At 50.6% G+C, this 25,874-nt stretch overlaps 1 protein-coding gene and 1 long non-coding RNA gene across 8 annotated transcripts; one reads left to right on the plus strand and one right to left on the minus strand.

The window, feature by feature from the left end:
* Positions 1-1,077: 1,077 nt before the first annotated feature.
* On the minus strand, positions 1,078-14,878 carry ELOVL1 (ELOVL fatty acid elongase 1). 7 transcript variants are annotated; one of them, XM_086841409.1, is made up of 8 exons: positions 14,765-14,878; positions 4,830-4,891; positions 4,197-4,387; positions 3,955-4,035; positions 3,691-3,747; positions 3,233-3,338; positions 2,944-3,080; positions 1,078-2,538 (listed from the first exon to the last, which is right to left on the minus strand). In XM_086841409.1, the coding sequence occupies exons 2-8, from the start codon at positions 4,873-4,875 to the stop codon at positions 2,284-2,286; spliced, it is 873 nt and encodes a 290-aa protein (XP_086697535.1). In that variant the 5' UTR covers positions 4,876-4,891; positions 14,765-14,878; the 3' UTR covers positions 1,078-2,283. The 7 variants fall into 7 exon arrangements, with proteins under 7 accessions (XP_086697535.1, XP_086697537.1, XP_086697539.1 ...); XM_086841411.1 differs by lacking the exon at positions 14,765-14,878 and adding an exon at positions 14,139-14,291; XM_086841413.1 differs by lacking the exon at positions 14,765-14,878 and adding an exon at positions 14,124-14,211.
* Positions 14,879-14,935: 57 nt separating this feature from the next.
* On the plus strand, positions 14,936-16,123 carry LOC147651683 (uncharacterized). Its single transcript, XR_015273630.1, has 2 exons — positions 14,936-15,001; positions 15,161-16,123. It is a non-coding gene; the product is annotated as an uncharacterized LOC147651683 (long non-coding RNA).
* The last annotated feature ends 9,751 nt before the right edge of the window (positions 16,124-25,874 follow it).

Genomic DNA, 25,874 nt, shown 5'->3' on the forward strand with positions numbered 1-25,874 from the left:
CATCCAAGTCTTTACTCCCAGAGAATCATCAGCAACTGGGAGAGCACTGCATAGTGCAGCAGCCAGATCCCACTTTATGACTTCCTGCACACAAGGACATTGAGCACTATAGGAGAGGGTGATGTTCATGTGTAGTTTAGGTCTATTAGTCACAGCAGTTCAGTCACTTGAAGATGCTTTCCTACATTTCAGAGCACGGCCTTGAGGTGTACAGCAGCCCAGGTCAGATCAGCAGAGCTCTCTCACATCAAGCTCTGCTCCAGGGCTTTGGCTGGACATCCACCACAGACCTCCCACCCCACAACCAAACCTACAGTAAAACTCAGCATCTGGATGCTCCTGTTCTAACACATTCCTCCCAGCCACAAGCTGCCCAGCTGGCTCCCCACTCTTCTTCCCAGGCTTGAGTCAGCACCCAGGCTAGCCTCTGCTCAAGAGGGCCCCAGTCATGGGATGATGGGGAAGACAGCCCTGCACCCCAACAGTACTGAAGGGACACCAGAATGAGACAGTTGGAAAGATAACAGAGCCAGGCCAAGATGCACTTCTGCAGCAAAAGCAAGGCAGCAACATCTACCTCCCTCCAACCAACTACAGAATGAGCTACATTCTGCACAGATTCATGCTGCAGGGGCAGTCACAGGCTGGCAGCACTTCTTGCTTTCAGCAGCTGCAGTAAGCACTCAAGTTTCCAAAGTCTCTAGTCCCTGCTCTGCCATACCTCAAATCCCCATCATTTCTGAAAAGCAGCAGTTCTTCCTGGGCAGGTGGCCCAGGGCCCAGCCCACACCCACACTCCACCCCAGCCATTTTTTGACAGGGTGGAGTCACTTTCACAACAGAAGCCTTGACACATAAACAGAAGCCTTGCTCCAGCCCTGAGCACTGCTCTACCAAAACACTTGGAAACAATCTGCCATCTGCTTCATCAGCACACAACTATCACCCTCTTCCCCCAGCACAAACCTGCTACACCAGCTGCTTCTCCCAGCCCTGCCTCCAGCCACCCTGGGCAGGACCCAGCACCTGGAACAGCTTTTGCTTACATTAAACCAAGAAAACAAGAGGACAGAGCCATTTCTCCTTCTGTTTGTTTATTTGTGATAGAAGAGCAGCCCAATCTGACAGGGCCTGGCTCCTTCACCTCATCCTAGAGGCTATCAGCATGTTTTGGTTACAGCCAGAGCAGGTGACAGGCACCAGGCCAGGAGAGCTGCTGCACTGCCCTGCTGAAGGGCAGAACACATCTTCACACAGGCCCAGTCAGATCCACAGAGGCAAGAGGTGTTCATTCTTGCACCACAGCCAAGCACACTAAAACTGCCCTCTACTGTGCTCAGGCTAGGCCAGAGCATGGCTGGTCCCAAGCAGGAGAGCCCAGGAGCTGATTTTAGGGGCACTTATTGCTCAAGTCTTGAATTTACAGGAATGGAAGTGGTCCAAGACTAGTCTGAGCTTGGTCTCCCCCACCCTGGAGCAAGCCACCAGCTGCCATAGAGGATCAGGCAAGTGTGGCTTAAGCACACACTAAGCACCCAGCCCAGGTACAAGAACGGCAAGGCAACCTGGGCTTATTGTGTGGGGGAAGCCTTTCAGGCTGTCACAGCCCCTGCTATGTACTAGGCACAGGGCATGTGTATTGTACTGGGCAGGTCTGGGCCCATAAGTCCCATAAGTACTGCCCCTACATTCTCCACAGACACCTGGGCACAGATATGCCAGGGCAGGACTCCCAAACTGGGCACAAAGGGTCCAGAAGGGACATGCAGCACTGTGGCAGGGAACAAAGTGGCACAAGGCATCGTAGAGCAGGAGCACTCACACATGAGCTGGCAGTAACAAGCAGCCAGGGACAAATCTGTTCATCCACACAAGCTCTTGTGAGACAGGGAAGAGGAAAGGGCACCAGGACAGGAAGCAGTCTCTTCTTTTGGTCCTACTCAGAAGGAAAAGGCCCCTAGGCAGAAGAGCCAGATGTAGGCACTTGGGGAAAGTTCCTTTGGAAACACTGGAATGGGACTGCAGCCCCACAGCTGTGATGCAGGCAGCTGCCTCTCTGCTCAGCAACACTGAGAAACAGCACAAGCCCTCCCAGGAGGGGAAGTGGCCCATAACTGCTCAGAGCAGAGGGGCTGAGCATGCAGACAGGGGACAGCAGGACTGGGCACAGGGGTACAACAGTCTGTAGGCACTTGACTTGGCTAGTGGCACCCAGGAGCAGAGGGACAGGTCCCAGCTGCCTCTGCCCCGGGGCTCTCATTGGCTCTGGGAGCACTTTACCCTCTAGTTGGCTTTGACCTTGCCATTGGTGACAGTGCCATTTTCATGGATGCTGCTACCGTTGTGCTGGGCTGCTTGTTGAGCCACCCTGGGCAACCGTTTGCCCTTGGTGTAGGACTGGTACCAAAAGTTGGAGAAGAGGATGAAGAAGATGGTCCCATAAATCCAGATAAGGTGAATGAAGATGGGGAACTGGTACTGGCAGTTGGGCATGAAGTAATACTGGGAGATGTGGACGGAGACAATCACAAATTGTGCCTGAGAGCAAGGCAGAATAAAAACAAGTTATTCATGGAAGCAGGGTCAGGGAACCCACTAGAGACCCTATTTTTAAAGGCAACACCTAGACTCCTTTCCCAGCCTGAAGAAGAGGTCCTTATGGTGAGGCAGTCAGCAGCAGCTGGAAGAGGCAGGCACAAGGCTCAAAGCAGCATATGCCTCTCACTCTCCCAACATAGCTGCAGCCCAGGAGCTGAACAGCACCCAGACCCCAAGCAGGCTGGTAGAGCTAGCAGAGGCCCACAGTGAGGCACAGCTGCTAAAAGCTCAGAGCAATATGCTACGGAGGAGACAACTACTGCTGTTGGCTGTACCTTTCAAATCTACAAGGGCTGGCCTGCCCTTCACAGCAGGCACATGCTCTGCTCCACCACACAGACTCACCAGCTGGATGGCTGTGATGTGCTTCTTCCACCACAGGTACTTCTGAAAGGCAGGTCCGGCTGCTGAGAGCCCATAGTAGAAATACATGACAACATGCACCATGGAATTGATCATGGCATGGAATGAGCCCATTCCCCCTGTTAAGATAGATTTTCCTTAGTGTAAGTCAATACTCCACAGCAATCAGCACTACACAGAGCTGCTAAGAGCACAGCAGGGCCAAAACCCCCTTCTCAGCATGCTGGGGTAACTCTACCCAATCCATGCACCCAGGCAGTTGCCATCTTACCTGGACCAAACTTTGCTCCCCACCACCAGCTCCATGGCAGAACAGAGTGGTGGAAAAGGTGCAGGAATGTGACCTGTTCATTCTTCTTCCGCAGGACAAAGATCACCTGTAATGAAAACCCAGCAGCATCAAGGACCTGCAGCCCTAGGAGCAGCTAGAGCAGGCTGGGCCATTAATTCAGTGTCAGATCTCATCATCATGTGATGAGATCATCAGTGATGTTTCTCTCCCTTCCTCCCACTCATTGTGACCCATTAGGTGACCCCACAGCTTCCAGAGCTGTAGTAGGTAAAGAATGGCCTCAGCATTAATATTCCAGAGTGGCCTCCCTGGCAGTAATGCCAGAAGAGAAGCACTGCTAGGTCAGACTGGAAGGGCTGCAAAAGCAACTACCCAAAATATACTGGGCTTCAATTCCCTGTCCAGCAAGTGGTGACAAGGCCTTCTTAGTAACTCACCGTGTCTGTCAGTTCAATGAACTTGGAGAAAACAAAGAGCCAAGCAACACTGACCATCTGTAACAGAACAGGTTAACATTAGAGACCTGCCTCAGCCTGAACATGCCCATTGAGTGAAGGGCTCCATGCAGTTACCCTGGCACAAAACAAAGGCCCAGAGATTGCACATCCCCTGCCTCAGGAAAGGCAGGAGTTGTGACCCTGCTGTCCAAGCAGAAGCACTAAAGGCCATCCCCACTTATCAGAAGAGGGATGAGAACTCACCCTGAGGGCCTTGGGGTCCTGTGAGAAGTCCACAGGGTCACATCGCCAGGTGTACCCAGTAAGCCACCCTGCCATCAGGAACTGCAACAAGAGCATCATCAGGGTGATACCTAACACATCACCCACTGCACATCAAGCTCTGCACAGAAGGGCAGAGAACAGCCAGAAAAAGGGCTCCACATCACCCACACAGCCTGCACACACTGCTTTATGCATGCCCAACCAAGCTACTGACAACTCACCTCATAGACTATGTAAAGGGAGAGTCCCACCAGAAAAAAGTTGTATAGCACCATGAACTTCTTCAGGTTTAAAGGCTTCCTGTTGGCCATTAGCCAGGGACCCAAGGATAGGACAAAGTAGACATATCCCAGAAGGATGCCCATCACAAGGAATGGGGACTGCATCAATGGATAATCAGCAATGCGGGGGTCTGCAGAAAGAGCCACAGTGCAGAGCAGTTAGCATCCTCACCCCAGCCTGCTGCCAGCGATGCTACTGCCATAATGGAGGCAAGGCCATGGCAATCCTGTTCTAGGACACAAGTAGGGAAGCAGTCTGGAGCAGAGGCTGGTGAAGTCAGCCAGACTCGGCACAGTATAGCCTGAAGCCATGCTGCAGGACAGTCTGGAAATCTTCTGTCCAGGAGAGCACAAGTGCCCCAAAATGATTTGTACAGGCACTGAGGCAGGACAGCCTCATAACAGGCAGCACAAAAACCCCAGAGCTGCATCTGTGTAGGGGTAAAGACAGGATGCAGTTAGACCCAGGGATGCCTCAGGGATGCATCACCTGGATCTCCACCACCCCCCAGTGCCTCTGGCAGGAAAGCATGTAGTGCTACCTCTGATAGCTGGGCAGAGCCAAACACTCACCTGCCTTCTTCATGAAGTCCTGATACATAGTCACAATCCCCTCCATGGTGGTGGCAGTATCTCTGTGGAAAGAGGCAGGGGAGATCAAGTAGCTATTTTTTCAGGAGGGCAGCCTACAGAGCATAGCCCTGCAGATCAGCAGGGCTGGCTAGTGCTGCTTTCAGCTGATCACACACCAGCATCCACTTTCCAGCTGAGCCACAGGCCTTCTTACTTCTCACAGAGCCTGGCCCTATTTCCCCAGCTCTGCTGGGAACCATATCATCAAGTGCCAGCAGTCCTTCCAAGGCAAGACCTCAACATTTCAAGCCAGCTAGGAAAGCTTCCAACCTCAGCACTGTATCTACAGCCCCTTAATCTTGCTCCTGCTGTACAAGCTACAGCATTATCATCCACAACCACCATGACATAGCCACCAGCATTGACAGCCATACCTACTCAGCACACTGCTCCATCTGACCCTGGTGTGGAGATGCAGGGCTGGCCACACTCTCCACAGTGCAGTGCCTTTATGATCAGCTTTGGGCTCCTGACAACTGATTCCCACCACAGAAGCAGCACACCATCACTGGCAGGCAGATTACACAAGGAAGGAAATCCTTAGGTTCAGAGACAAGCATCGGTTTCTGGTGTCAAAGTTCCTGGTTTCATATCCTTGCACAAAACCCTCCAGACAAGAACCTACTACCACATAACCCAATACCTCAGAGACCAGGTGCATCTCGCTTGGCATACAACATAAGGCTGCAGGGAGCAGGACTGGCACTCCCCACACTTGCTCAGCCTCAGTATGAACACACACCAGAAAGTGATCTGGGAAGATGCTACCCAGAAAAGCAGGAAGGGCCCAGGCTCTTAGTGCTGCAGGCAAGTTTGAAACATCCTCACCCATCCCCCTGTGCTCTCCAAGCTCTCCCCAGCCCACAGGACACCAGAGCAGCAGGAAGGGAGGCAGAGCATAGGCCCAGCCTCACCTGATTCATCCATCTGTGAGGGAGGCATTCCCCACAGCTGCTACCAGACACTCCACCTACCCCTTCCCTCCAAGAAGGTGCACAGGAGTCACTGCCCATACATGTTCTGGGGAAATGAGTCCCCAGCCCAGTCTCCCCAGGAGGTATATTGCTGCCACCACCAGAAAGCACACTGCCTCTTCCAGACCAGCAGCCAGGAGGCTGAAGCCAGAGTACCCTTCTTCCCAGTAAGGTCCCCAAGTACTCAGCAGCCACTGTCACCTCAAGCCTCCACCAGCCAACACCAGCACTGCTCCTTCAGCTTCGCAAGACGAAGAACTCAATGTCATCTTTGTTGTAGGCAGGACGGTAGCAGACACTTCCTCTGCAGAGCTACCAGGCACCTCCATGGCAGGCTTTGCTGTCAGTAATCTTCAGGGAGGCCTGGCACACACCATTCTGGCTCACATTCCCTGCAAATCAGTTTGGTGCAGCAGTAGTGCTGGCTCTGTGCCTGCCCAGTCATACCCTCTGCATTCCTCCAGACTGGAGAGTGCCACCTCTCTGCAAGGGCAACAGGCAGGAAGCGGTCTCCTTCATATCAATCCTCCAAAAACACCCATTCCACCAAGCAAGGCTCCAGAGCAGCCTGCACAGCCACGCAGTCCAAGAACAGAGCCCAAGAAGTTTTGCTGTGTTTCAGAAAGCATAGATAGGTCCCCAGTGCCATCTTGGAGGCAAGTGGAGCAATAGGGTAAAGCCCACTTAGGTCTCATCCCCTCACACATCAGGGGCACCTCAGCAGCCCAAACAGATGCTCACCCTCCCAACCCAAGGTTTCAAAGGGTTTAATAGCAAGTAATACTCACTTGTAGTATCACAGTGATACAAGTAATATTTAAGGTTCTGCCTTTGTATTTAAGAACACTGCCAAGACAATCCACTCTCCACATGCAGCAAAGACCAGCTAAAAGTGTAGCAGGAACTATTGCATCCTTAAGAGACACTCAAGGCTCAGGTGTGGGAAATACAGCAAGTACAAGTCTGGAAAGCTGCTGAGCTTTATGTTGCTTTAATGGCTAAGAGCAAGCTCCAAACTTGTCTGTCTAGTTTCAGCTTTCAACCACTACATCCAGCTACACCTTTATTTGCTAGATTGAGGAGCCCTCAAGAGTCAGTTCCCAGCAGAGGCACCTGACTATTCAAGGTCTGCATTTATCTTATCAAGGTGAATGAGTCAGCCTCACTACAGGTCTAAGGCAGAGACAAAAATCCTGCCCTGTACTTTCCTATTTTGGGCAGGCTAGGATGAGAAGAGTATCAGCTGTCTTTGAGCTCAAAGCTACATCTCACACTGCAGCAAAACACTTCAGCTCAAGGACTACACATCACTTTGCTGATGCTGGGCCAAAGCCTCCAGTACCACTGGACAACTAGGAACACAGCTCAAAACAATTCATGGTCCATGACAACTATTCCAAGCAATGGGAGAAGCCCATTTCAAACCAGGAGTAGCACAGAAGTCCCCACCAGCATGAACAGTAACAAGTCTCTTTTATTGCTGTTATGTGAGGCACCTCCAACACTCCTACAGCCACACATGCCACAGGAAGTTGGGAGGCATTGGACTTGTCCTGAACACAGGCTCTGGGCAAGCACCAAGACTTCTACAATAGACAGACATAGTAGAATTATGCTAAAGGACCTTACAGAAAGTTTTCCTCAGTTTCTCTAGGCAAACAACATCCTGCCAAATTAAGCTAACAGAGCAACCACATCTCCAGGGAAACTCCTGAGGTCTTCAGGTCTTTGCATGACCTGGCATCCATCCACACTGGCATGCTACATCATCCCGCATCAAAGTGGCCAAAGTATGTCTTGCCCTTCTCTGTCCCCCAAGGGGCAGCCACTGGCCTTGGGGTGTTGACAGCTGAGCAGCAAAGTGGGAGTTGCAGGGTAGACCCAAGAATTATATTCACTAGGCAGGGGGATGTGAAGTGCACTGCCTGCCTAAAACCCATGACTTTTCCATGCCAGCCTTTCTGCTGCAGACAGGGATTTTCCAGCACAGAGTACCAACTGTCCAGGAACCTGAACTCTCCTCTGTCATCTCCTCTGTGCACAACACCCCTCTGCACTTTGAGAGGGGTTCACTATCCAGACAGGCGTCTGCTTTACTGCACTCCACACTATACTGCACATCACACACTGTGGGTGTTCATGGCTCAGTGGTTGGATCCATCCTCTCTGAACATGGAGGATACTTACTTTCCTCCGACTCCTCCTAAATCCTGACCTTCTTAGGCAAGGAGTTGGGAGGAGATGAGAAACCCAAAGCTGAGCCTTGAACAGCTGAAAAGAAATCAAGCAAATAGGTCGAGACATCCCAAATGAGCAGGAACCCTAGGGGCCCAGACACACCCTGCATGATACAGAGAAACCTTGCAACATATCTCCTATCTCTCAGCAACAGGGAGTCACTTCCCCATGTCAGAGAAAAAGTTCCCATTATTTTTAAACTAGAGTATCAGGCCACAATTTGCTCCAGTAACCAACATCAAGGATTAAATACTTGCTTACACCAAGCAATGTGTACACTGCATATTTCCAGCAAGCTATACAGCTAATCAGTGCAACTTCAGCAACAACAGCAAGGCCAGCCCCAGTCAGACCACAGCAGTGTCAGAACCATGACACTGACAGAGACCAGAGCTCAACCCAGTTAGTTTTGTTAACAGCCTTGGAGGGTGCGCATCTCTCCATACAACAACAATCTGCAAGCAACAGACTCTGCCCCAGACATCGAATACTCCTACTCCTCAGCATTCAGGTCAGAAATCAGTCCTGTAATAAGTGCATAAACAGACACCCTCATCTCCCCACTAGTTTTAATTAAAGGCAGCACCAAAACCATCTGGTAGGTGGCCACAGAGCTGCCACCCCAGGGAGAGCTGGCACAGGGCCCTCACCAAACTCGCTAAAGCAGGCCTGGCCCCTGGGGGGTTTCCCGGGGAGTAGCAGCCCTCAAAGGTCAGGAGATAATCAGTTGGCCAGATGTGAAACTAACTCACATCCCTGACCTACAAGCTGACATCAAGGTTTGCTGCCTAATGCAGCTTTGAGCTACATCACTTCTCAGGATGAGGCATCTTCCTCCCCGCCATAGCATCTGTCCAGTTGCCTGGAGCTCCAGAAAGTCACTGTGGGGTCCAGCAAGGCCTGCACACAGCCCCACATGCTCATGGACTATATTTCCCTGCAGAAGAGTGGAACTGATCAAGCCAGGCTCTGGCAGCCCCAGGCCAGGCACAGATGGGGTGTGTACTGTACACACAAAGCTGGCACTGCAAAACATCACCACCAAGAGCTGACAGTCAGTTCCAGAAACTTTCCTGAGCTTATGCACAAGTGAATGCAGCAAGATGAGGAACATGAAATTTTATCTGCCCCAAACAACACACAGGCAGCAAGGCAGTCAGAGTAAGACAAGAGGGGGAAGGAGCCCAACCACCATAAGCTGCAAACCCCTGTTTTTTATCAGATCCACAGTGGGATCACTTTGAAACTGAAATGTACAGTGAAGCACAGAAAAGTGAATTTGGATCTCTCAGTCTGCTGCTCTGTGCCCAGTGAAAGGGAGAGGTGCTTGTAACCAGGTATAACAGACTTACTTCACACACAGCATCTCCTGTTAACCAGCTGAAACACACACAGCAGAGGCCACTCAACAGGAGAGCTGTATTCAAGTACATTTGTAATCCTGCAAATAATTTCAGCCATTCACTGAAGACTCAAGTTATGAAAGCATTATTCACATGCTTCTAAAGTCATGATCTTTCTCAAAAGAAATCAGTCTAAAGACATGCCTGACACCAGCTCACCAGCCATGGAAGACAAGACTGGCAGGACAACCAGAGGATCTATGTTTTAAGTATGGAAAGCCATACCAACAGATTAGGGCAGAGCAGTAAAGCAGCTCTGCTAGCCTGGCACCTCAGATCTGAGGACCTGGGGCAAACTCAGACTGCAGTTTGAGAACAACCAGTCCCAGAACCCAGTCTACAACATAACTACAAAGACTGCAAGGAAACTTTATGCTAGCACCACCAGATAAATTTTCCTATTTGAAGGTTATCCACTGGTCGCTTCCTCTGGCTCACCTACTTCATGCTGAGTGTCAAAGGTCATGGCCAACAACCTGGTACCATATGTTGTATACCAGCATATTCTGAAGTCAGTACAGGAGGTCTGTGTTCACATAAGGGATGCATACTCTCAGAGCAGTGATATGTAACAGCTCTTGCAAGAGCTGCCATTGCAACTGGTGTGGGAATCAGGCTGGCTGGGTGCTGCTCCTGGCACACTGAATCCAAGTGTCAGGAAGTGTCCTGCCTGAAGATGAGCGGTTTCCTCATCTTCACCAGGTGTGTGTTAATACCCTACCACTCTCTCACGCAGTGGCTGTAAAACCCTGAGGCCTTTGGATAACATCCTGCAAATGGATTAAGCTCATCCCTTCCCATAATCACAGGAAGCAGGGAAAGCAAGAGGAGACTCCCAGATTAGCAGGAAAGCTTCGACTGACAGTCAGTGTGGCACCTCACAAGCTTTCAGGGAAAGGAGGACACTCATTGCAATAGGGTACTGGTAACCTCGTACAAAAATCAAGGCAGATAATCAGACTTCAAGGTCCCACAAAAACATACCTTGCAGTAAGAGGTTTAATATGCAGAGCATACTTTTTTCAGAGGCAGCACCTCCCCAAGCTGTTAAGAGTAGTTTACTCCTTATCCCATTCAAAGCTGGTGGCTGCATATTCAGAGAACTGATATCAGTGGAGATGAGAGCAGTCAGAGAAAAATAACAGAAAAGGCAACATTAGACAGAAAATCTGACATAGCAAAGAAACAGTGTACCCCTATCTGGAGGTGGGACAGGCTGTACCACAGCATTCATGTCTGGTTTTAATCACTATGCAAATGCCTCAATACATGGCTTCACGTCTGTTTTCACAGCCCTGGCTATAATCATGACACAGTAATAAGTAGTGTGCTCTGCCCCATTCAGGCCTGTGCATTAATTAGACATGCACATCAAGATAAAATGGACATTAAAATCTACAAAGCAAGATACAGAAAGGAAAGACTCACAAATTCCCTCCAACAGCTTTATTTGGACTATTCAAGAAGCCCAGGTGTGAACCCAGAGCCACTTCTCAATGAAACAAGGGGCCACTGCCTGGAACTTACCATGACATCAGCTGTGGGTCCCGTACCCTCCACACCAAGAAAGCAGTGGAGTCACACAATCTTAAGAGCAGGATGTTCTCTGACAGTATGAAGATGCCATACTCCATTAGCACAGTATATGCACCTAGAACCCAACGAGCCTGGGGCTTGATGGCTACCACATTCAAGCAGGTTCACAGTCTTCCAAGCACAAAGAAAGTGAAGTATGAAACCTGGTTATCTCAACATACGTGTAGATTAACCTCTCAAAGTCAGCACACTTGCTTCTACTGCTGTACAGACAGGGAAAGCCTCTTAGGGTTAAGTAGAAGCAGCACGAGTTATAAAATCTGTGTGTGTACAGAGCAAATCTTAAATGATGAGAGCAAACTAGCTGATCTGATCCACAGAGTAAAAGCACTCCATGCAACAAAGCTGGAGAACTTGCTGCCACTGACAGCTCACCACCCTGATCCACCTCAGAGGGAAGAATTAACCCTATGACACACTAAAGGAAATCAAGAAACATCAGATCCAGTTACCACCTCCTCCATCTTCAAGACACTAAAGGCTCAGAATGCAAACAACAGTCTGATGGTGGGGAATAGGCTGTGGCAGCTGCAACTTGTCATCTCTGAGCAACAGCAGTCCCACAACTCCTGCAGGGAAGAGTCCTGGCTCCTGGGGACCGTCTCCTCCCTATAAGAGCCCAAGCTGCCTCACCTGTTTGACTGGCAAGAACCAGACTTTCCAGCCCAAGTACTCCCACCATCTGACAGCTGGTAGGACACACACCACCAGAACTCCAACACAAAAGCACAGAGACACAGAGCATCTCTTGAGCCATCACAGGCACCACTCCCAGTGTGCCCTGTAAGCATCTCAGACTGAGTGTTCGCTGTGCTGTAACCCCCAGCAGGAAAGGAGAAAGCATTCAACTGTTACATTCAAGGACAGTGCCCAGCCAAGCACCTGCTTCTGACACCAGCTTCAGAGGTTCCTCAGGAGGCAAAGCTCTTCTCCACCAGGAGGGAAAAGATACTATGCAACTTCAATAAGCTCCCTTATTTTCTGTCTCTAACATATGGTACAAGACACCTCTAGGTCGGAGTGAGGTTTTACTCCCCAGTCTCAGTTTTAACAGTACCTTCTCTCATATTATACCTCTTCCCTGAAGGACCAAATAATCCCCCTCTCCAACGGACTTTCAGGAAGGAAAAATCAGAATACAACATAAGGCAGGACCACAGAGGCCCAGGTTGTGTGGGTGGCACAGCTTAATCTCTGCAGCAAGATGCGGCAAGTAGATGCTGCAACAGCTGGCATCTTGCTGATTCTCATAGGCACAGGCTGTTAGCAGCAGCTCACACACATGAGCTGGAGTGTGGCTTCCTAGGAAAGAGATAAGGCACAGCAGTCTCAGTCAAGCCCCAAGGGCTCAGCCAACTGTTTGACTCTAAACTATCCTCAAGAAGCTGCCCAGCAGGTCTGGTAGGAAGGTCAGCTCCATCTAGCTAGGAATCTGCCCTGGCTGCATTCTGGTAGAAGAGAAGGTGGCCAGTTTGGGATAGCACAGCAGGATGGATGCACTGCTGCACAGGCAATCCTGGTCTCCAGGAAGGGATGAGATGCTCTGAGGAAATGCACTAGCAGGTAAAGCACCCATGCTTCCAACTGAGAATAGGAAGGGCTATTCATCCCACTTCTCCCTCCCTGCCTTTAGGGCCTCAGAACCAATATGATCAGTCATTGGGAAAGCAACTGACAGTCTCTCCGCAGGCAGCAGCCCAGGCACTAAGGCATAGATAGCCGCCCCCAAAGCTTCGCCTCCTATTGCAATGCTTATTTATACTGCCTCATTTAGTTTGTTACAACGTAAAAAATAAGTAGCTATCCCAGCTTCCACTTCGTTACAACAGAGGAACTGGCCCATGTAAAGAAATCCACAGACCAAGCCCTGTATTGGCAGTGGTTATCGAGCCTGCAGTGGTCCAGGAAGCACAAACTCCTGTGCACAACCACACCAGTGCCAGGTGAGCCCGAGGCAAGGCAACTGCTGCCACCAGGGGGGTGACAGTGACCTCCTCCTCCTGCCACCGCGTTCCAGAGCGAGGGCCAGCGGGAGGCCAAGCACCTACACGAGCCGGCACTCAAAGCTGACATTGTGTCGCAGCAGCGGGGGAGGCCTGGTACTGCCACCCTGCCCGGAGGAGGAGGGAAGAGCTATCTGAATGGTTACATTGATGCCGAGAGCTGTGTAAAAGAAAGCTCCCCAGCAGCCGGAGGCTGCTCGCGCCCCGCGGCAGAGAAGCCCCAGGAGACCACCGCCCTCGGCTGCTCAGCGTACCAGCAGCTTTCAGCCCGGTGCCCACGACGGGAGCCGGGCAGCGCCCCGCTCAGCCTTGCTGCCACCCCTGCGAGTCCCTCTGGCAGAGGCCCCAGCCCCGCTGCCGCCGGAGAGAGCGCTGGGCTCCCCCCGCCCAGGCGGTTCGCGGCCCGGCTCGGGCGTGGCGCGGACGGGCCCGGAAGCGGGGCCGCGGCCCAGCGGGGCCTGCGCGGCTGGGAAGGGCCGCAGCGGGCCCGGAAAGGCCCCGAGCCGCCGCCGCGATGTGTGGGGGTTCAGCCACCTTCCAGCGAGCCCGCGGGGCTACTCCGCTGCCTGTAGAGCTGGGACAGTCCCGCCAAAGCGCCAACAGGGCGATGCCGATCTCGTTCCTGAGGCTGCGCAGCCACTGGTCCCTGAGCCGGGAAGCAGGCGTACCCTGGGCTCGGGCCACCGGCCAGCAGTGGGGAGGCAGCCCCGTCACGGCCGGGACCCAGCGCGGCCTCTGGCAGAGAACTGCCGAGATGGAGGCCGGTGTTTGTGCCACGGCACACAGCGCGGAGGGACAGTCCTTTGCCCCAGCCGGCCGGGAAAGCATCCCAGCCTCGCACAGAGGGGCCGGCTCTGACCCGAAGGAGAGCAGCCGCTTGCGGGAAGGGAACTGCGCCTTCCCTGGCACCAGGGGTGCGCTAGGGCAGCGGCACCAGGCTGTGAGCCAAGGAGCACTGCAGCTCCGCACACAGTCAGGACCCTGCTGCTTTTGAGAAAAAACAAACAAACAAAAAAAAACCTTCAACAACTCAACTCGGACTCCACTTGGGTCCCTCCGTCTGGCACGGGCAGGTTTGCACACTGGTGGACTTGCCACACTGTACTGCGGGTACTCCCCTTTCCGGGGGGTGACAGCCTCTACAGCCGCACCCAGCGTGATCACCCGCCAAGGGCACGTCACGATATCACAACACCCATCCCACCCATCAGGCCACGGCCTCCCCCACGCACCCCTCCAGCCCCGCGGTGAGGAGACACCACACACCTCCTGCCAAGACCATGAACATCCCAGGTGACGGGAACATGAACATACAAATGCACAAGCCTCCTCCAGCAGGCTAGTTAACAGGTGCCAAGCCGGCACATGGCTTCCGCGGGGCAAGACCCGCCATTCCTGGCAGCAAAGCTTAAGCCCTCAGAGCAGCTGAACCCTTTTAAGGCCTCCCCAGCACCCTCCTGCTCTGCAACTACCTTCCAAATCCCCCTCAGCACACCCCATCGACCAGCCTCGACCCACGGCTAACCTCGGACACGTCCACCCAAACTCCCCCCCTCGCACACATCGCAAAGGGCCGCTGGAACAGACCAGACATCCTCAGCCCACTCCCGGCAAGCGAGAACAAGCCCCACACTCTCCACCCCACGACCACCCGCACTCACCACCAGCCGCACCCCGTTCTACCGCCGCCACAGCCCCCCCCGCCATTAAAGCGGGAAGCCCCGCCCCTTCGTCGCTGCCGATTGGCAGAAAGTGCAGAGCTCCGCCCCCAAGAGAGTCGGGGCCAATCGGAGCGTCCGCCGCGTCCCGCCCGTTCCGTGGTCACGCCCGCCGCGCCGGGGCCTGAGGGGCCGGGGCTGCGGCGGGAGCCGGGCGGGCTCTGCCTGCGGGGCTGAGCGGTGCGAGGGGAATGGCTAGGAAAGGATGCGGGTTGGGGCAGCGTCAGCGTGCGGTGCGGAGAGCTGGCTCGAGGGTGGTGGTGACAGCATGAGGGAGACCCGTACAAGTTCATAAACCAGCAGCTCATAGGCTTTTTCCCCCTCATGACACCGCGACAGGCGCCGCGAGCTTTCGGGGACACCGGGCAGAACCCAGAGACGCCAACTCTGACCGCGTGCAGTTTCCAGAGTGTTTCCATCCTGTGGCGCCTTCACGGCCATGCCAATCTGCATCCTAAAAGGGGCCGAGACTTGATTTGCGCTCGTCTGGTCCGAAGGCGTTTTCAGAACTTACTAGTCTAATTGTTTGGAACCATCTTCTTATTTCCAGCTTAATTTGATGCACGGCTGGTTAATAAACATTTGTTTCCTGTGCTTGCATTGTAATTTATCTCACCTAGGTCCTGCCTTGGTGTTCAAGCTACAGTGTATTTGTAGACTGCAATCATCTCCCTCTCAGCCATTACAGGGAAAACTGAACAAGTTTTTTCAGCATTTTCTTACTAGTCTGCCTGTCCCTGTACCTAATGTCACGGTAGTTCTTTTTGCTGTGCTACTGTTCACATTTCCTCTCCTAAAGATGGGTGACCAGGAGCAGCTGCAAACTTGTGCTGTTGTACCTAGTGAGAATTCCCCATCTGGATACAGGCATTGCTGCATTTGCAGAGACAGGTCAGTGTCTCTTCTAGTGACTTTCTAGCCCTTTTGTGGTGGTACAGCATTCCTTTACCTTCCCCTACATTGTTAATGCACTACAACATTCTGATTTCCTCAGATTACACCTAATATTTGTGCCAGTCCTCACGGAAATTAATTTATAAAAATATCCACAAAGTACCTCAGTAGTAACCTGTGTGTCCTGATATGCTCCTTTCCCTCAGTCTTTGCTTTCATCTTGACCTTAACCACTCCTTCTTACATGAAATTCCTGTGCTTGTATCATACCACAGTTCCTAATTGGTCCCAAAGTTCAGAGCTGCTTCCCTTGAGTCCATGCAGAGCTTACAGCTTTATAGAAAGTTGTTGTGTTTTTTTTTTTAACTATCAAGTTAGCAGACATAATAAACTTTATTTTATCCTCCATTTCCTGTCCGTGTGCTGTGTTACTCTTTAACTGGATACTGCTAACACCAGACTGGCAGAGCCAAAGCATTCTGTCACTTTTTCTCCCTTGCTATATATAGGCATCAGCCTTGTTTATTACTCTTCACTTTTTTCTTTGTTTTTGTGTTCTCCTTTTAATTTGCAACATTACTCTAGTTTTAGTTGATTTGTGGTTCAAATCAGTGGAAACCTTGCTATGTAGTTTGTAATGGAGCTAGAAACCAGTGGATTCCTTCACAGTCCCTAGTACTGGATTCTTTTCCACCTTGCATCCTGCATCTCACAGCTTTCTCCAAGCATTCCTTCTCTCCTCTGGATCCACCCTTGCTGGCAGGCTTGTCAGGCTCTAACAATGAGCCCCAAATTGCACAGCCCAGCCTCTTCCTGCTATTGGAATTAATTTCCAGGTCACTCTCTTTTCTTCTGCTTTGAATGCAATTTATTTGTCCTCTCTTGGTCCTGGATTCCATTTCCCTGTTGTGTCTGCCACCTCCACCATTATTTCTGTGTGGTATTTGCTCATTAGTTTTTCCTTTCTACTGCATTTTCTGCTTCTCTCCTTAATTCTCCAACATATCAAATAGATTTTTACTATTTTATTTTTGCTCCATCAATTTGTTGTTCTTTTCATGCTCACAGGCTTTGATGGGTTCCCTTTGTCTGCATGTTGGCCTTTGTTTACTTCTCATGCTCAGCAGGTGTCTGGGCTCCCTGGTGTTCACCCTTCCCACAACATTCGAAGTGCTGCAGCAGCCTGGGCAGGAGCTCCAGCTGGAGCAAGGGCCCTGCTCTGCAGGAGCACCCTGGCTGCAGGGACATGGATTTGGTGCTGTGCTGTCCAAGGGGGTGATGCAGGGTCCCCTCCTAACCCTTGGGGACGGGCTTCCAGCAAGGACTTGACTAATCTGCTACATGTTGTGGGTCTGGGTTTCTGCCTTCCAGCCTCTTTGGAAGCAGGGTAGCACAAGAACACATAGCAAAGAAAATCCCTCAAAAATAAGAAGCTGGGGGAGACAAGTGATGTGACCTGTTGTGTACAGCCTGATTTTCCCAAAGTGTCTTGGGACAGAATTTTTTATAGATGGGTAATCTTCTGCTTCCGTCTTGAATCCTGCCCAACTGACCTGAAATCTGGGAGAGAGAAATTGTTCGCTGTCACCCTGACTACAGTCTGGACCACCAGGCCAGAGGTGACCCTGTCACATGCTTGCAGGAGGGAGTCCTGCCTTCACTAGCCACTTCTGCAGCTGGCAAAGCCCTACAATTCATTAACTCTTCACCTGCAATTCAGGAAACAACTGTGCTTGGTCCCAGCAGCCTGGACTGCACCAGGTTCTAGTTTGGGAAAGCTTGGGCTCCTTCCTCCATTTCTTATCCTGGAGAACAACACACCATTTTCACTTGAGCTTTAGTGAGGGTGCTTCTTAGCACAGGGGTCCAACCAGATGGAGGTAGGTGGGAGCCTCTGCATTTCTCCTTTGCACTGTTCCCCCCACCAGGGCTTCTCTTCAGCTTTCTCCTTGCTCCTTGCAGAGCCAAGTACACCTCTCTTTCCCCTCATGGCTCTGCCCTAGTGCAAAAAGGAGGCGTGAGCTAATGCAACTTGCTGAAGGCACAAATACTGAAGCCATCCTCAGTGCAGACAATTACCAGACTATCAGATGGGAAGGTCTGTAAGAACTAAGCAATGGAAAAGGAAAGAAGTTCATTGAGAGGTTATGACCTCAGGGATTAGTAATGATAATTTTTTATGCATGTAATGAGAGATGCTAGTGCAGTGTTGCACCTTTTCTGGTGCCAGTCTTGAAGACTGGCTTAGGCTCACCATGCAGCTGGGTGGGAAAAGGGAGGTTTCAGTCTTTTCAGGTGTCAAGTTTCTCTGTTTTCTGAGAACCTAAAAATTCTAAAAATCCTGGTTTTCTGGCAAACTGAAATATCTTTTTGATCATGCCTGGTTTATATAGTAAATTTATATGCTCTTATTCAATGAATTTATAACCACAAATTTATTTTTCTAAATACCAATCAATTGAATGGTGAGAGTTTTATTTGGCAAAAACATTAACATCTTTCAATTTGAAAAACCTAAAAGAAAACAAAAACTTCAAATTAATTCAGTGAAATTAAACACATGAACAACTGGCCCTGTAATTTTTCAGTAATGTATTTGACACACATAGTAAATTTATACATCTTACTACACTTGCGGAGTGAGAAGATGATTTACAGATTCTCCCATTCTTTTCTATTTAATCCTGAAAACCCAAAAATTTTACATGTGACCAGATAAAAACACAATGTAATTTGCCTCTCTAATGTTGTTTTACCATTCTGCCTTTCCCTGAGGTTGGACTCTAAAGCACTATCAACCACAAATCGTTGCTGCACACCTTCTCTGTGACTCCATGGGAGAAAAATGCTAAGTTGATTATGCTCACAATCACAAAACATCCAAGAAATGCTCCTAAAACACCTCTCTATACTGAGATAATCAAAAAAGCTTTCATGGCCGCTAAAAGTGGTGAGAGATGACATTACTCAGCACCTGAAGGTCCATTAAATGCCATCATGTTGCTCTGCAATTTCAATAAATGGAGGTGGGCAGGTAGGCCATGCCTGGGCATGTGCTGCTCAGGCTGATGTGTTGCCTCCTTCCAGGGCTAACGTCAAGATTAAGTGACTCACCTTGTGCAAAATTTTGTATGTTATTTGTGCTGATTACATTGTAGTGGCAGTAAAGGCAAATTACCCCATCACTGTTGCCCTCTCCCCTTAAGCCAAAATAAATGTTTTCATTCCTGGAATTTGAGATCCTTTTAAGCCCCTCAAGCTACCAGCAAACAACCCACAACATTTCTGTAGCCAACAGGCATGAAATGACCCTGCTGAAACCCCAGTTGTAACATGACACTGTAGTTTTACGTTAAAACATCACTTGCAAAAAGACATTCTGTGAGATGAAAGGGGCGGTGAAAGCATCACCTGGAAGCTTGCTGGCACTGTGGTGGTGCACTGGAGCTTTGAGAGCAGACTTTCACCCCAGTGTGCTTAATTGCTGGACTTTGCCTGCCAGCCCGAGTGGGCAGCACACATGACTGTTGTTTCCTGCTGGGATAAGAATTCTTAGTCAGCTGCATAGCAGCTTCTCCAGGGCTGGCATGAATGTCAGCATCACCATGGCCTGGCAACATCACCCCAGCAAGACAGGACACCCCAGGGTCCTCCACAGATGTGTCCAGCCCACTCTGGACCTATTAAAGCATTCTTATTTGTTCCTGTGGCCTACAGGATAGTCCTGTGGAATAATGGTGCTCGTTTGAAATCCATCAAATCATGTGTTGGTGGGAGGGAAAGAAGCAGAGCCATAGCCGCAGCAAGGTGTCTAAGGATACCAAAAGCCTGGAGAAGCCCATTCTTGTGTCTCTGCATGGCAGCAGGCATAGCAGAACCACCTCAAGGCCCACAGTGGACTGGCAGGAGACTGGAAAGGGTCAGGAGGTCTGAAGGTTTCAGCACATGTGGCTCAACAGGAGTCCTCACTTACTTTACAAGTATTGGTGACTGGCCACCTGCAGTGCACAGGAGCTCTGGGAGCTCCGTCTCTTGTAGGGACCTGAAAACTGCCCCTTCTCAGGGACCTTTCAAGGCTCTCTCATGGGCATATGCTCCTGGAAGAGAGAAATGCAGGTGATGAGAAAGCCATGGTCCTGATCATCCCCAGAGTCTCCCCTTTCCATATGAAGTAACTTCATTTCATCTTTGTGATTTAAAGCCTACAGGAGTCGATCATCTCTGGCAACCCGTCCCAGACTGCCTGGAGCCTGAGAGAGCAGCTTGGCAAAGCTGGGTGACTTCTTCACTCAGGCAGTTGGGATTGCAGTCAGATCTGGTGACTTGACACCCATACGTCCCACTCCACAACTGTGTCCAAGGGCAGTCCTCCCAGCTGGTGGAACAGTGGGGCCATGCAGCTCTATGGAGTGTGCAAAGGCAGAAGAAAAAAGCCTCCCAAATCTCCAGGCTGTGCTGGGGACTTTTCTGAGAAGACTTTGCCCTGACCTGAAGTGGCCACAGAGTCCTTAGCAGAGGCTGCCCAGGGCAGGGGTCCCAGGTGCTGCACCTTGGCTGTGAGGCAGTGGGGTGTGAGCTGCCAGGCATCAGGCTGAGCACGCTGCTGGTCACTCCACAGGGACTAAGCCATAGAAAGGATATTGTCAGAGCAAAGGATTGTTCTGGGAGAACAGGCTGCACAAAGAGGAATTGTTTGCCATGAAATGAGGCCGTGTTTAGCTCCAGCCAGGGCTGGGCTTTGCCTGCCTGTCTGGGTTGCAGGCTGGCAGGGAATACTGTCCTCTGTGGCCTGACTGGCATCTTCTCTGCTTCTGAGGTTGTCCACTGGCACAGTCAGCAGCACAAGTACATGCTCTGAGACCCATGGTGGGTATGGAGAAAAAGGAAATTAAGGGATAAGAAAACTTGTGGCAGGTCTACCACAGCCTTCTGCACCTGCCTGGCAGGTCCAAGGGTCACAGGGGAAGGGGAGAGCAGCAGTGGGGCATCTCCTGTGGGGAGAGGCTGCACTGCTTCTCCCAGTGACAGGTATATACTCACCTCTCCAAAAGGTGTTGTTGATGTCCTTCCTAAATGTGTGTGAGGGGACAAGCAGCTTGTAACTGAGCCCTAGCAAGACACACCAGAGAGCACAGGACACAAAAAAGCAAAGGGAGAGGGAGCTGCACGCTCAAAATGTGGGTTGGAACACTCCTATACTTTCCTATTGGTTTTACTCCCCGTATGAGTGAATACCAACATTTAAGAACAACGATGGATGCACCCACAGAAGTATTGTGTGAGTCATTACTTCCTCGGCAGCTGCAGTGGGGCTTCCGCAGCCCGGGACTGCCCGGCTCCTCCTGCCCCTGTCCCGGGGCTGCCCGGCTCCTCCTGCCCCCGTCCCGGGGCTGCCCGGCTCCTCCTGCCCCTGTCCCGGGGCTGCCCGGCTCCTCCTGCCCCTGTCCCGGGGCTGCCCGGCTCCTCCTGCCCCTGTCCCGGGGCTGCCCGGCTGCTCCTGCCCCTGTCCCGGGGCTGCCCGGCTCCTCCTGCCCCTGTCCCGGGGCTGCCCGGCTGCTCCTGCCCCTGTCCCGGGGCTGCCCGGCTCCCTGCCCAGCCCACGCTCTGCGGCAGGGGCTGCCCAGGTGGGAGCTCCCGCACAGCCCCATGCGCAGTCAAGTCACGACCTGATGCATTGTTCTGCTGACTGGAGCAAAAGAGGCTGTGCCACGATGACAACAACGATGATGATGATTGACACTGTTTCTGCTGCTGTGATGCCCATGAGAACCTAAACATACAAACCCAAGACAGCCAAAATTGGTTCTGCAGCCCCAATTTCACAAAACATGTTTCTTAGGGCAAACCGTTCCTATATTAGCTATTGCTGTGAGCTCTTAGGGCAGTGCTTTGAAGTCTCGCCACGCTGCTGCAGCAGAGCAGGAGACAAGAGCCATCTCTCTCATATCACAGCAGGACCCCAACTTCAGTACTGCATCAGTACCAAAAATAAACTTCACGAAAACATCCGCTGCACGTTTCAAAGCCAAATTCCCGTGGGAGCAGCACACCTCTGTGCTGCACGCCAAGGTGGGCAGAGCCCAAGACTGGCACATGGCAGTGGAAGACAGACACGTCCCACCAAAGCCACCTGGCAAAGGGCATGGAGGGCGGAGGTCTGCGTACAAAAGAGGAACACCCTGGGAAATGCTTCAGCTTTGAAATAACAGCCATAGGCAGCAGTGCCCCAAAGCATGGCCTTTACCCCAGTGTATGGCCAGCAAATAAAAAACTTAATGCAAAAGTACCTGTGGGCACAGTCTTTATTCAGAGGAAAGGAGCTGACATACCAGGCAGGACTTAGCACCCACTGCTACTTCAGTGCAAAAACTGCTTGGACATGATGGTAGCAAAGGGAGAAGCCTCACAACAAGCAGGTAAATCAGTGACAGAATCTGAGCAGCAGTGATAAGATAGCTGCTGCAGGAACTACACCTCTTGAACCCCTGACTTTGGAAAATATGCACCTCAGTCAGAAATACACATGCAGTAATTTCCTTTCTTTAAAAAACACACCAAAAAAAAAAAATAAAAGGGGCAAAGGCTCCTCCTTTAGAGGAGCTAGACAGCATGCTTTGCATTACTTTCATGTACAGGGTTACCCCTGAGGAAACTACAGAAGGTTTTCATTAATTTCTAGGTGCAGGTTTCCACCAAGGCAGTGTTCCTGGATCCAGCCAGAGGGCTGCAGTATCATAGGGACAATAAATAAACTGTGGAATCACATCAGCTTGAACTATTTTTATGGCATGTATTACAAATACATCCAAACATCCCATTTCCTGAGCATGAGCTTTTACCACCACAGCATCTTTGTGAGGTACAAAGTGGTAACATTTTATGTCTAAGATATTTGAAGATTCATTGCATTTGGGTGGAAGGAGGTGATCCATGGTATTTTTTGAAAGCACCTGTGTATTCATTTGTAGGCAGCAGCTGTCACATAGACAGGCTCTGCCTGTCCTGGGGGCACCAAGCTCATGCAGGGAACCTGGGGAAAAGCACAGACCCAGACTGGGGAGATGTTTCCACCACTTGCCCTTTATTTGTGCCTTTGACTTCTAAGCAGTCTCTGAGCTTTTCAGAGCTCTGTTAAGATGCACGTTTTTCTGCTCTTTCCATGTGTTTTTCTCTCATCTGTGAGCTGCAGGTTAAGCTGCTTTGGAAACAATGCAGATGAAAAACTTGGCTGAACACCCTTTGGCAGCGTTCACCCCATTATTTTGCTTCTTAGCATAAAAAAGTGCTCCACCTTTCTCAACCCAACCACCACAAGACTTCTTCTTTCGTCCCAGATATTTCTAGTAGAAAGATCCTATCCTAGCAGGAGGATGGAAACCAACCCCGCAGTTCACACCAAAACCCTGCCTTACCTGTGGTATGGAGTGTGGAGAATGAAGAGGTTCCCCTAACTCCTCTGTCCCCCTATCTTTTCAGCCATTTCTTCCCTCACACCTCACATACTTCACTCCCACCATAAAGGTTTAATGACACCCATTTAAAAGATCTGTAGGTTAAAAAAACAAACAAAAGTGTTACATTTTGCTCGTTTAAACAAAGACATCTGTGTGCATACCACTGCTTGGGGACAGGACAAGGGAACAAACAAGCAGCAGGTGTTTGTCATGCTGATCACTGGATGCAGAGAGATGCAGGGAAGTGGTGGTACCACTCTGAGCTTCATGACTCCCAGAGATGATGTGGCCCAGGGCAGCAGCAGGACAGGCTACAGGCACCAGCATGGCTGCATGCATGATACAGACCAGGAACAGGGGGCCTGTGGGTAGCTGGGCAGGAAGGAAAGGCAATAAATATCTCTCTCTCCTGCATTTGGGAGGAAGCCAGATGAAGGATTCCTGTCATGAGAGTGAAACACTTTCTACTCTAACAGTAACTCAGGAGGATGTTAAACAACAGTTGCATAAGGCAAGTGTTGAAAACTCAACAGTCTGGGTATCCTTCATCCAAAAAAATAACACCCGCTTTTAAAAATCCAAACTATTAATGCTGAGATCCAGTAACACAAGGAAACCTGGAGAAGCTCCAGACAAACAAGTTGATGTTATGCCAACATGTTAAAAAAGTAAACAGGATGGCCTTGTAAACAGGTGTGTCTATTTGACAGACATCACATGCAAAATAATGACCGAAAAATATGTGATGATATTGATAAAGACTTAAAGCAGAGAAATATAAATACCAATCAACAAGGATTACAGACAATAAGCCTATCAGACGAACATGATATATTTTTTGGCACTGTATGTTCTTAAGTATCAGAGAGCTGGTACAGCAGCGTGTGCGATCAAGGAACAAGCTCATGGGCCTGGCCAAATGTGAGGCAGGAGAGGAGCTGCTCCCTGCGGAGCTGGTACAGAGCATGTATTTGCAGCAGGGAGTGCTAAATAGTGTAAAGCTGGTTACCTGGAAAAAAAATGAAGTCATTATAGGTACAGCCTGCTGTCCTGGGAGCCCTTGGCATCCCCAGGGCAGCAAAGGATCCCATAGTCTGCACCAGAGCTTGGCAGGTAGATGAGAAAGAGGCTTGGGGGGCCAGAACAAACCAGTGCCCTTCTCCATCACTCTCCTGCACCTGAACTGGAACCCAGACAGCCCAACAGCACCTGCCATGCCAGGGCTGAGCCTCCCCCCTGCCAAGATTATCCTACTCGCAAGAGACAAGTTCAAAAGCAATTGGATAAGGCAGAGTGAAAAAACCACGAGGGTTCAGAATAGCAGCACATCCCATGTTCAGAGGAAGAATGTGCTTCTCAATCACCTGTTTGGCCCCTGCCACAGCAGGACACAGCCTGAGCCTTTGCCCTGACCCAGCAGGGCAGAATACTTTATTTTTACAAAATACTTCTATTCTGACACAGTGCACTGGGAATAGTGAATCCCTGTTGGACTTGCAGACCACAGTGACAAGCAGTGGACCATGAATTCCACAGTGACTTTATGGGTAAAAAGCTTGTTCCTGTTGCCTGTTTAAACTTTCAAGCACTGGCAGCTACCGGGTAAGAGGTTAAAGTCACTCTACATCTGAAATTCCCATTCCCACAATTAGAATAGTGTACTCTGGTCCAGCGTCCCAAAGGACACAGATGCATAAGGAGATTTGGATGTGAGTCAAGAAATGGAAAATATGCCTTAAAGCAAAAGGGACTTTCATCAGTTCAGTCTGTCATAAAAAAGGATCAGGAAAGCTTGATCATAGTATCTGACTCCTCTGGTACTGATAGCTCAATGGCTTAGTTCTTTCCTGAGAAGATCCACTGACTTGAAGGGCATTAAAGAAATGCAGCTTCAATTTAAGGTGCAACAAGGAAAATAGTTTCTAGAACAACTCACCAGCCACTGTAGCAGGGATACATCAGTTTAAAAGCAACTGTTTTCCTAACAACAGTGCTCTAATTTACACAAGAACTAATTCGCGGCAGCCTGTGTCATGCAGGAAGTTACGCTGGCGAGCCTGGCCAGCCTCCCTGCTTTATAATCTACGGAAAAAAACCCTGCCTGTGTTTCCCTTCCTCCCGTCCAAGTGTGTGAAAGGTCTGGCCTGCCCCATTGGAGGCGTTTTACTCAGGTTAGCGTGGGTAGCAGGCAGCCATGCCCTGCTTGTGTCCCAGGCTGCCCCGAATCACCCGGCCAGCTGCTGGGCCTGAGCTCCGGCACTGAGGCATTTCAGCTTTATAAGGAAGCCACTCTGGGGGGACGAAGGAAGCAGCGTCCTAGAGCTGAGGCTCCATGAATGGCTAGCACCAAGGGTCTGACACATACAGTATTCTGCCTTCCTTTCCAACCAAAGCAAGGACATGAGTCAGAGCAGGGAACAGCCATTCCCGTGGTTCTCAGCGCATCACAGGAATAGCCCTGCAGGCTCCGACTCCCTGGCTGTCAGGCTTGTTTTTGCAGGAACCACTCACACTGGAACCACTAACATGCCTCCACTGCCTTCACACCAGTTCTCTGCAGCAGTCAGTGGCATCCCAGAGAACCAGGACCTCCACATTCATTAGAAGCAAAAAGCAATTCCACCAGTCTGGCTGGGATGGTGCCACTGCAGACACATCACTGGACTCATCACTAGTGGAGCAGCTTTGCTACTGTATAAGCTGTT

This window comes from Cyanistes caeruleus, chromosome 9 (genome assembly GCF_971803275.1).
Source record: "Cyanistes caeruleus chromosome 9, bCyaCae1.hap1.1, whole genome shotgun sequence".
Lineage (NCBI taxonomy): Eukaryota > Metazoa > Chordata > Aves > Passeriformes > Paridae > Cyanistes > Cyanistes caeruleus.

Bases quoted from the DNA above. Each gene is read 5' to 3' on its own strand.
- ELOVL1 (XM_086841408.1), bottom strand. From the start codon at position 6,192: ATGGAGGTGCCTGGTAGCTCTGCAGAGGAAGTGTCTGCTACCGTCCTG. The intron at 4,036-4,196 runs GTGAGTTGTCAG...CTCTTGTTGCAG, and splicing joins CCCTTTACATAGTCTATGAG to TTCCTGATGGCAGGGTGGCT. The intron at 3,339-3,690 runs GTGAGTTACTAA...TTTTCATTACAG, and splicing joins TCATTGAACTGACAGACACG to GTGATCTTTGTCCTGCGGAA.